The 12,089-nt window shown below is 45.1% G+C and overlaps 1 protein-coding gene across 3 annotated transcripts in view; it reads right to left on the reverse strand.

Moving 5' to 3' along the window:
* NTRK2 (neurotrophic receptor tyrosine kinase 2) overlaps nt 1–11,188 on the reverse strand; it is a 194,677-nt gene extending 183,489 nt beyond the window's left edge. For all 3 annotated transcript variants that reach the window (XM_086866656.1, XM_086866658.1, XM_086866657.1), the window contains exon 1: nt 10,845–11,188. In XM_086866656.1, the coding sequence (XP_086722782.1) occupies nt 10,845–11,053 (209 nt within the window). In that variant the 5' untranslated portion in view covers nt 11,054–11,188. The remainder of the gene's footprint in view (nt 1–10,844) is intronic.
* Between the last annotated feature and the right edge of the window lie 901 nt (nt 11,189–12,089).

Consider the following 12,089-nt stretch of genomic DNA (forward strand, 5'->3'; position numbering starts at 1 on the left):
CACTGCTTGTGAGTAGAGCAGTACCTCTCTCATCCTCCAGCCTGTTTCTGGTTATGGTTCTCCTGACTGCACTCCAGCACCAGACACACCTTTCAGCATTCCTCCATCCTACACATCCTCTGCAGCAGTGCCCCTTGCCCAAGACACAGGTAGTAATGGTGTTCACCTACAAATATAACATAAATTGGTATTTAATTGGTACAAATTGATGATACTTCCAATGGTTGAGACTCTCACCTCCTAAAACTTTCATTTTAGTCACTCAGTGGGAAGAGCAACACTGCTACAAGTTAAATTGTTCATTAAAACTCATGAGAACATGCAGAAGTGCTCTAAAACAGGAAAAACTCTGCATGTAACCAAACACTGAAACAGAAGGAACAGCTGCCCTGTATCAATGCAGACAGGGATGCCATGAAGGGTTGGGAGAAATGCTCAGAGCAAGAAAGGAAAAGTCTTTTTCCCACACAGACCAACTTCTACAGCAAGCAGTATCTATTTCTGCACCCGTGTTACCTTCATATCTCCTAAATTACATAGGCTTCAGGCAATAAGACAGTCATAGTACACAAACATGATCCAGGATTTGCAGTGATGTCTACAGCAGAAGTAGAATCCAGCATTAATATTTTCTGCTTAGGTGCCTTGATGTCACATGGATTTATGCCAATCCAAAATGTTTGTAATATTGTAGTTTTATTATATTTATAAATAATGGCAAAAGCATCACCCGCCAGTCAAGGGAGGGGATTGTTCCACTTTACTCTGCACTGGCTGCACCTTGAATATGGCATGCAGTTTGGGGCACCACAGTATAACCACGATATTAAACTATTAGAGACCATCCAGAGGACAGCAACAAAGACAGTGAAGGGTCTTTAGGGGAAGCCATATGAGGAGCAGCTGAGCTCACAGGTCTGTTCAGCCTGGAGGAGACTGAAGACAGACCTCATCACCTACAACTTCCTCATGAAGAGGAGAGGCAGACACTGATCTCTCCTCTATGGTGATCAGTGACAGGACCCCTGGGAACAGTCTGAAGTTGTGTCTAGGGAGGTTTAGGTTGGGTATTAGAAAAAGGTTCTTCCCCCAAAGGGTGGTTGGGCACTGGAAAAGGATTCCCAGTGAAATGGTCACAGCACCAGCCTGACAAGATTCAAGAAACACTTGGACAGTGCTCTCAGGCACACAGCGTGACTATTGGGGATGGTACAGTGCAGAGCCAGCAGCTGGTCTCGATCATCCTTGAGGGTCCCTTCCAATTCAGCACATTCTGTGATTCTGTGATACGTGCACAATAGTCTAAGAAAGATGCTTACTTACTACCACTCTAAACTGAAAACTCTTAAAACATATTACATAGACCACAGAGTCAAAAACTGCTCCCAGCTGGAGGGTACAGTATATATGTTTACCAGGTGAAGACCACATAAGCATAATGTGTTCCAAAACCTGTTTCTAAAAATTAGAAGAGGCAAGACTGGAGAGGAGAATAGGAGATGAATATGCAATAGACTATTCACACACCTGTCTGGGGGAAAAAAAAAACAACAACAACAAAAAAAAAAAAAAAACAACAACAACAAAAAACAAACACAAACCCCGCCCCCCCCCCCCAAAAAAATATGAGGTTGAAGACCACAGATTCACAGATTTGGAGGAAATGCTGTAAATAATGCTCCAGTAGCATCTGGGGTACCAGATTCATGTTTTTTTCCTTTCCCTAAGGAAAAATTATTCCAGTCTCATAGAATATACCATATTTACCATATTAAGCCATCTTAAAGAGGAAAATCTCCACCTTACCTGTTTGTGCTGTTCCAATTTTTGCTGTAATTGAACACTCAGTGAAGCAGGAGCAGGACCCAGCTGTCTCACTACACGAATAAGCATCACAGCTTCTTAGCTAAAAAGGTTTTCCTGCTCTCTGACCCAAAAGAACATTTGAATATTCTATGCCAAGGAAGGCAACTCAGACAGGAAGAACCAAGGCAAGCCCACATCTGTACACCATACAGGACCAGCAGTTAAGATGCTGACATGCAAGACCTTGGTTCAGACCCATGCTCTGCTTCTAGAAGAGCAGCTCCTCACAGGCATGCAGAGATGGTTCACCTAAGACCACAAAATCAGTTTACTCCACAATATGACCCTGCTTGCTAAAAGGTCTTGCTTTTGTCCCCTCACCCCAGTGAACTAAGTCCCCAGTGTTTTCTAAATAGTCACTGGAGATGGAAGGGGATGACTGTATGGGGTAATTTGCAGTGGGAACCTAATTTAGCTTCCTGAAACACTTCCTGGAAGAAGTGCATTCTACATTGTGGAGAGTAGCCAGTTAAGTGTCTTCTAAGCTACACAGTTAGTAGGGAGTTGCCAGATTTTAAATGGCAAGGCCTGGACAGTCCCAGACATGATTAGTAGGTCCAGTGCATGAGATCCAGAGCACATGCTGTGGAAAGACCTCCCAGCCCATGCCCGGTAAGTCTGACATGCCCAGTATGTGCGCATGATTTATCCGCATATGCTTGCCGTGCCGTCTGGCATTCAGAAAAACAGACAGTTGTTGCAAAAGAATTGGAAGTCACACCCTATACACTCTTCACATGCATCTTATTGTGCAATGTGGGGTAGTCGTGCTCCACAAGATACCTGCTGAACGCAGCTTTACTTAGTTTCACAGGCATGGTTAGGAAATTAAAAAGGTAAAACTAATTGCATTTACATCTAAAACTGGAAGGTTTCTTTTGACTCATCTGTCAAACCAAGAGGAAAAATAGGTAGCTTTCCCAGCCTCAACGACAGCTCTGTGAACAGATCCTTCCATGAGGAGCTCAGAGGTGTTGCCATTTCACTGCTGTCTGTTTCAGCAACAGATTGACTTAACTTTGATTAATTAACTTTCTTTTATTTATACATCAGACAGCCGTATACAATGAACTATATATCCTCTACTAATCCATAGCAGGAGCTAGGAGCTGCAACTTTTTTTGCATGAGGAGGTTCATTCCAAAGCAAAATTATCTAAAATGTTGTAAAAGGCTCCTTCCTGAAATACTCAATTTTAGCTTCCACTTACGTCAATGTATTTAGTATTCATACAGAATGAAAACACATGAAAGGCAAAAAAACTGCAAGTCAAAAACACATCAAGTAATCGAGCAATAAGCCACATCCCTTCCAAACTTAAAAAAAGGCAGGAAAATGCCTGAATCAAGGTTCCTTTCATCCTTCACATACATACTCTTAAACTATGCTGGTGAAACACTAACTCCATTCATTTTTATCACTGACTTTACATAGGCCAGAATCCCAGCCTCAGCTTCCCCCTGAAATAAAAATCATCTAACTACCTTGCAAGATCCAGACTAGATTTCTTTAGCAAAGTAAAGTTCAAGTTACACCGCTCAAAGATTACAATCTCTCAAAGTGCCTCTGAAAATACCTTGGACACCTTTGGCCTGCTTTCTTCCATTTTATCTTACTTCTGAAGAAAAAAAAAAAACAATCTCATTACTTCAGACCTTGTCTAGGAAAAAAAGAATATTGGCCTGAAACCTGATCTCCAAGAATTTATCCTAACAATGAAAACACAACACAGAAATATATATGGCTGAATTGGTATTAAAAATATTTAAGTTTCAGCTGTAGCTTCTGACAATGAACAACGCTCAATGTAGGTAATTTTCTTACAAGAAAGTAATAAAAAATAAATGCAGAATTCCATGTTGTGGCTCTTTTCCAGTAAGTCCACTACAACTGTGCAATGTGATCATGAGATGATTGTGGAGTTCAGCACTTTGCATGGAGGAAGCAGGGCAGAAAGTGAGATTGAAATCCAGTATTTCAGGAAAGATAATTTTAGCTTCTTCAAGGATCCTCTTGGAAGAATACCACAGAATGAGCCTTGCAGAGACAAGGGGTCCAAGAGAGCTGGTCAATAAATATTCAAGCATCACCTCCTCCAGGCTGAAGACCAGTGCATCCTGATGAGTAAGAAATGGAGCAAAGAGGCCAAGACAGCTGCACAGATGAGCAAAAAACTCCTGTCAAAAGTAAAGCGCAAATAAGAGATACACAGTGAAAGCAGCAACAGGACACTTGGAACAAATAAAAAGATGCTGTCCTGATGGGATGCATTCACAAATGCTGAGGGAGCTGGGCTGTTTGCAGTCATCTTGGAACAGTCATGGTGATCAGGACAGGTGTCTGAGGACTGGAAGAAAGTAAATGTAACCCCAGTCTTCAAAATGACCAAGAAGGAGGACCCAGAGAACTACTGACCAGCCAGCCAGCCCCACCTTGATCCCTGGAAAGACGATGGAGTGGCTCACTCTGGAGGCCATCTTTATGCACATGGGTGCCAAGAAGGTAACCAGAATTAGTCAGCATGGATTCAGCAAGGAGGAGTCATGCTTGATCAACCTAATTGTTTTTCATGATGGGACAACCACCTGGACGGATAGAGAAAAGCAGTTGCTATTGACTTCAGCAAGGTTTTAGATCTTGTCTCACATCATAGGCAAGTTTAGGAAGCATGAACTGAATGAGTGGACAGTGATTGGAACTGAGAACTGGCTGAACGGCAGATCTCAAAGAGCTGCAATCGGTGGCACAAGGTCTAATTGGAGGCTCGACATATGTGGTGTTCCCCAAAGGTCACTATTGGGCCCAGTGTTGTTTAATATGTTCAGCAGTGACTGAGACAAAGAGAAGATGCCTCCTCAGCACATCACTGACAGCACAAAGCTGGGAGCAGTGGCCAATACCCCAGAGTGAAGAGCCTTGACAGGATGGGGAGATGGGCAGAAATTACCTTGACTGAATTCTGAAATTCAACAAAGGCAAAAGCAGGGTCCTGCATTTCACTGGGGAATAACCCCAGGCACCAGCTCAGGCTGGGGCAGATCTGCTGGAAAGCAGCTCTGGGGAGAAGGACCTGGGGCTATTGGTGGACAACAAGCTGTCCATGAGCCATGAGCCAGCATGGCCAAGAAGGCCAATGGTGGCCTGGGGTGCATTAGGAAGAGCACTGCCAGCAGGGTGAGGGGGGTGATCCTGTCCTTCTACTCAGCCCAGGTGAGGCACAGCTGGAGTGCTGTGTCCAGCTCTGGGCTCCTCAGGACAAGAGAGATATGGAGCTGCTGGGAGAGACCAGCAGAGGGCTATGAAGATGATTAAGCGACTGGAGCATCTCCTATACAGAGAAAGGTGGAGGAAGCTGGGCCTGTTCAGCCTTGAGAAGAGATCACTCAGAGGTGATCTTGTCAATGCACGCAAGTATCTGAAAGAATGATGTCAACAGGACAGAACCAGTCTTTCCTTGGTGGTGCTGAGCAATAGGACAAAGATGATGGGCACAAACTGATGTACAGAAAGTTCCACCTGAACACGAGGAATTCTTTACTGCACAGGTGACCAGGCGCCGGAACAGATTGCCTGGAGAGGTTGTAGAATCTCCCATGCTGGAGATATTCAAGAACCACCTGGATACAATGCTGTGCCACTGTGCACTAGCAGACCCTTCTCAAGCAGGGAGGTTGGACCGGATGATCCCAGCAGTGGTCCCTTTCAAGGTGACCCATTCTGTGATCCTGTGATACTGTAATATTATGTTAAACAGTAGCTATGTAAAAACACAGAATCTCCATACATCCATTTCAGGACAGGCAGTAGTTTGGTTTGTCTTTTGCAGTTTCTTTAAATATAGGTCTGCAACCAAACAGGAATTAAGATGCATCCCAATTATATATGATCATATATAATTTATCAGCAGTGATGTATTACATACATCTGGATAAAGAGATCTTCACAAACATAACAGCATCCTGTAGAAAAGCATATTCACAACCCAAGTAGTAGAAGGCTTCAAGTCTCTACAGATCTATCTCTCCATTTCAAATGCATGTAAATTAGTGAATTTATACAATCTGCTTTGCTTTTTAAAGGACAATTTTTAAAGAGCAGTTTTTCAGAGGTAACAAGCTAAATATATTTGTGAAATCAACAACACACTGAAGCAGTGTTAGAGTTCTTTGCTCCATTACCTGCAACACTTCTCTTCCTTGGGCAAGGATATGTGGATGACCACTTTAAGGGCCACACTCTTAGACAGTTGTGTAGTGACAAAAGACAAACATGGGAGAAAGAGAGAGGAAAAGAAAGAGAGAGGAAAGAGAGAGAGAGAGAGAGAGAGAGAGAGAGAATGAGAGAATGAGAGAATGAGAGAATGAGAGAATGAGAGAATGAGAGAATGAGAGAGAGATAGGATCCCTTTTTACTTTAAAATGAAAACTAAAATGGAGAAATTAGGCCCATGTTTGGTTACGTAAAATTTTTTGCTCAACAGTGCTAGGGATCCAGAATATTGCTAAGCTACTTTCTCTGTTACACTTGTCAGCATAAAAATAATGGAGAAAAAATAGAACCTGAGAAATCTGGAAAATGCCATCCTAAAGATATCACAGGCTGCACTGCCAAACCCTGTTTTCTCATTAGTATGGAAAAAAAATGGAAGTTTCTTGAAAACAACGTGTTCAATACCAAATCTTTCATTTCAGTATATACATCCCAAACCTCCCTCAAAACTCTTGAGTGACCAAAGATATTGAGCGAGAGACAGTGTTCTTATCACCCTGCCCATCATGGACTGCCTCCTGAAGGATGATGTTCTCTTCCAGCCCCGTGAGCTGTTTCATCTCTGCCTGATTGAGACAGCCTGAGTGAAAACCCTCAGGAGCCTCATTAGTCCTCACAAACCAGAAGGACAACATCTAGAACAAGCCATAGAAAAGGTTCCCTGGGAGAAAAAAAAAAGGAACATACACAAAATTCAGTGCTTTGTGATCCTGGAATATTTTTAGAGTCCAGAAATCACAAAACGGATTTTCACAGTGAATACTTTTAAATCACCTTAACCAATTAGCCAGATTTCAAAGGAAGTCTTTTTTTAAAAAAAAACACAAAAACAACAAAAAAAACCCCTACGAATTTCTAAAGGAAGCTATTACATCACTACTGTCCAAAATGCCTTTAATAATTTGTAGCCTGGTGCCTCATATTTTATTATACAATTCCAAGTCACCAGAAATAACTTCTCAATCCAGCCAAGTCATGCAATCATGCACAGTGAGAAGCTGCTTTGAGGAGGAAGGGGCTAGAGGCTGAGGAGCCTTGTAGACGGTTTTATATGACATTAAATCTACAACAGTCTCAAAATCCAGAATAAAAAAGACTCAAAATACCAACAGCTCTGAGCTTCAATGAATTTTAACTTGCCCTTTTTTTTAGCACAAGCTCACATGACTTGTTAAATAATTTACTCTATAAATTACTTATCCTGTCTTACTTATTAACAATTCTAGAGTGCTTTATATAACTGCATTAGAAATTTATTTTGTGGTTTTGAAATGTACGCAATACACAATCACCTCTCTTTTAATAGGCAAGAGCTTAAAAGTTGCCTACTATTTTGTTGGCAAGCAGTTCTTCCTGAAAAATACCAATTAATTTCAAACCTCATTCACCTGAATAATCATAAGTAAGCATATTAATGACTTGATAGCAGAACTGTGAAGCTAGGCCAGGAATATATTTGTCACTTTTAAATCAAAGTCTTTGAAGAGTCGTGTACACCGAGATACAATAGCAATACATTTTCCTTAATAAGAAAATATTACACTGGTCCTTTTATAAGAAGTCCTGAACGCTCTAAAAAATTCTCATTAACTATGCTATTAATATTTTTGCATGGGTGATCTTGACAAGGCCTACTTATATGCTATTGTGTCTACAATGCATGGATTTTACAAAACTAATAAAGTAATTTTGCTTTTGTCACTCTTGGTCCTTTTGGCTATTAATGTATCGATGACTGATACTATTTATCCTAATGCAGGATCTCACTCTGGAATTCAATTTATCTCCAATAATACCAAAGTGATGAAACAATTATTACAAGTACAGTTTGTTATGATAAGCACCAGTACTTGCCTTCCACATAAAGACCAGCCCACATCATCATCTTAATCAACTGGGCAAATCTGAAATCTGTCTTATTTACCATAGTAGAGAACTATGCAAAAACAGCCAGGAAGGGAAAGAGTGAGAGAGATGACTAAGAAAGCACCAGGCATAAATACTCTTATGCCCTCCCACATCAAGTTTCAGCAGCTGGCCTTCATAGGGCTGATGCAGAAGAACCCCCTCCATAGATCTGGATGCTGGATCCAAGCAGGAATCAAGAAATAGCTGGACAGGGATGAGACTACTTATAGACTCTAAAGCACAATCCACCTGTGGACCAAAACAGAGGTGAAGCACCTGGATGTTAAGTGGTGGACGCTGCTGGATACGTAGTACCTTGTCTCTGTTATTCTTGCTGCACCATCCCATCTTTTTCCATCTCTTAAAGCCAAGTGGAAAACCCTGGCTGCCCACTCACATGCTGCCTGCTCGGTGCCATCCACCTAGACAACAGACAATTCTCTGCACCACCATGGGCTTCACATACAGCCCTGACCATGCAGTTATCCCAGCACTCCCAGTGCCTGTGGATAGGGTAAGGAACTCGATTCAGGACCCATGCCCCCGGAGCCACTGGATGTTTCGCCTAGGACTGCAGGATCCACTCTTGTCAAGACCAGGACATTACCAAGACATAAAGGACTGATTTCAACAGATACTCAGGAAATACACACAAATAAATTCTTCAAATTAATTGTCTTATACTTATCACATGTTACTTATACCAAGAAAAATTCCACCAGAGACCAATGGAATGTATCTGCAGAGCACATAAAAGAAGAGCCAGGCCTAAAGCTACACAAGTGAAATGTAACACCCCAGTCTCTTAAACCTGTTTCATAGCTAGAATTAAGCAAGATCAGTGATATTAAAAATGGTTTGACAGTCTGTACCTACTTTATTAGAATTGCTTCTGTATGTACTTAGGGGTTACAGAGCTCACACAATGAAATAACATGACAGCTACTGCACTTCAATTTTTAATTTATGTCTATAAACTAATTAAAGGATCCCTGTGTTTTATGTTAAAAGCACGCATGAAAAGACCATCTTAAATACGTGCAACAGCATCTCCTGAGAAATCCGTGACTCAAAATTATTTTTAGATCACCAAACACAACAATGTGCAATGTCACAGAATGATACAGTAAAAGCCAAAAGGAACTGTAAAGACAACTATGCTCAAAAAAACCCCAGAAAAACTAGAGCCAAAAGTATCAGTGCCAAATGACTAGACATGTTCTAAGTTGATCATGGAAGAGAACATATTTGTAATATGTCTTTTCCGTTCTGGCCTTTCAAACCGGAGATTAAATTTTAGAGGAAAATTGCTCTGTTACTTCTAAACAGAATGCACTGGATAAAAAGGCTACCAAAGCCTATAAAAATGATCACAGATGCACAGCTCAAAGTAATGTGTTTTTTTCTATTTAAGCAGTCTACAGAATATTACACAAACATCTGAATCAATAACAGTTATAACTCAGAAAGACCATTTTTTTATCACAGGTCCTAAAAGAACTCTGAAAGGTAGGCCATACATAAGTAGTAGAATTGAATGCCTCCAGCTTTTCCCCCAAGCACATGGAGGGAAATGCAGCAAATTGACTTCAATGAACTGCAGGAATGTAGCCCAAAGGCTAGAATTTAATCTAAACTCACACCATATTTCACAGTACTTTTTTATTTATTCTAAAAGACACTGAAAAACAGAAGAAGGATGGAGAATACAAATAGTGAGACAGAGAAATCTGTATAGATTTGGGGAAAATATGGTGGTATCTTTTACATTAAATGCCATAGAAAGCAATTAAAAAACAGGGGTAGGGAAATATGACCAAAAAGGCTTGAGAAGGTTTTTTCCCGAGGTCTATCATTTACACATCAGTGTCCAAAATTTTAATCTCTGCAAGAGATCTTCTTGCGTACGTAAGTGCTATGGTGCTCTGATCTGCGAAACGATGCAGGATTTAACACGAAAAGCTACAGAACTCCCTCACCAAATACTGTCTCGGAGGCCAACGAGGATGAAAGCACCACACGGGAATGAGAGGAAAAAAAACTTTTTTCCTCACGGTTAATTAGGGTTCTCTTATGCCCTCCCAATTGCTGATAAGCAGCAGTATGTTCATTCCTCTGCAGGTTTTGTATTTTTTCCTTCCAGCCACCTCCACTGAGAAGGTCAAAGCAGGTTCGCATTCCTATGGTTAGGGCATAAAAGGCAGTTTGCTGTCACTTTCTGCCGCATCTCTACCTTTACTTTTTTCTTTTTACTTTTTTCTCCTTTTTTTTTTTTTTTCTTCTTTTTGTGTACGAAAATAAAACAGGAGAAATCTGGGGCGAAGGAGAAGCCACCCATCAAAACTCTCAGTTCGCGGCGATAACTGAGGGAACGGAAGGAAAAAAAAAAAAAAAAAAGATAAAAACCCCTCCGTTTCATACCTGCTGCCGCCGCAGAGGTGCGGGCTGAGCGGTGCGCAACCCCCGGCAGCAGCTGGGGCAAGGGTCGGAGGCGAAGCCCCAGCCCCGTCCCGCTCCCCGGCTGCCCCCGTGGTCCCGCTGCAGCCGGCGCTGACCCCCGCCCCGGTCCCCGCGACCTGCATCGCGAACAATCAGGATTCATCATTTAAACGGGGTGGCAGCGGCAGCTCTTTAAGCCGCGTCCAAGTGCAATCACACGGGGCTTTTAAGCTTCCAGCCACCGCATCTACCCGCGGAGCAAGAGCCTCTAGGCGGGGGTCAGCTCCCTGCCGCCTCCGCCCGCAGCTTCCCCCTCCTGCTCCGGCCCGTCGCCCCCGCGCCCGGCCCCGGGCCGTACTCACATCTCGGTAACATTGTCGCCCTCGGCGATCCTCTGCGGCACGGGGAAGGAGGCGATGCCCGGCGACGATCCCGTGCACCAGATCCGCCAGGAGTTGCACCCGCAGGACGCGGGGCAGCCCAGCGCGCCCGGCCAGCAGCCCAGCACCAAGCAGAACAAGCCCCACAGCCGCGCCAGGCCGGGCCCCGGCCTCCGCCGCCAGGACACCATGCTCACTCCAGCACTGCCCCGACGGCCTCCTCCTGCTCCCGCCGCCGCCGCTGCCGGGGCGCACGGCCGGAGGGTGCGCAGCCTTCCGCGCCGCGGGCGGGCACCCCGCGACCGGGGCTCACATGGGCGCGCCGCAGCCGCAGCCACGGGCGCCCCGCGGCGCTGACCGCCCCGGGCGGGCGCTGCGCGGGGCGGCGGGGGCCGGAGCTGGGCGCCGCGGCGGACAGGGGCGAGCGGGGCCTCCGGCGCGGCGCGGCACCTGTCCCTGGCCCCGCGGCGGACAGCGGTACCGCCTGCCCCCGCGGCTGCTGCCGATGATGCTGCAAAACGCGCGGGGCGGCGGGGGCAGGTGCGGAGGCTGCGCTCCTATCTGCGGGGGCTCGGGCGGCCGCTGCCCGCCGGAGGGACGGCGAGCGGGCGGCGAGGGAGGCGCAGCGATCGGCGGCGGCGGCGGGGCTCAGAGCACCGCGCTCGCCCCTTTACGCACCGTCTCCTCCTCCCTCCAGCTGATAATAAAGCAGCTCCGGCTCCTGCTCCAGCCCAAGACGGGGAGCTGCCGGCAAAGTGACGTGGGGCTGACGCAGAGAGGGGCAGAAACTCCACAAAATGAGCCTGAAATAAAAATGAAAAAAAAAAAAAAAAAAAAAAAGAAAGAAAGACAAGGGAGGAGGGAGCGGGGGAAAGGGAGGGTGCCGAAGACCAGATACCAATAGGCAGGCTGCACTTGAGCTTTCAGCCTCGCACGTACATGTACACACACACACGCACTCGTACAGGCGTACACGCACCCCGCGGGATGGGCAGCGCGTCGCCGCCTGCGCGGCCTCTGTGCCCTGCCGGGCGGACGGAGGCGCCGTGCCGAGAGGCACCTGGCATGCCCGCCAAGGCGGGAACTCGCTATCGGATGACAAACGGGGATGGTGCGAGAACCCCGGGAGGCGACGGATGAGCGACCCTAAAGCGCCTTGTTTTCCCCTTGACAGCTCGGTCGCGGCTGCTTTTCGTTTTTCTTCCCCCACCCCCGGTTGCGGGTTTC

Source organism: Cyanistes caeruleus, chromosome Z (assembly GCF_971803275.1).
Source record: "Cyanistes caeruleus chromosome Z, bCyaCae1.hap1.1, whole genome shotgun sequence".
In the NCBI taxonomy this organism is placed as follows: domain Eukaryota; kingdom Metazoa; phylum Chordata; class Aves; order Passeriformes; family Paridae; genus Cyanistes; species Cyanistes caeruleus.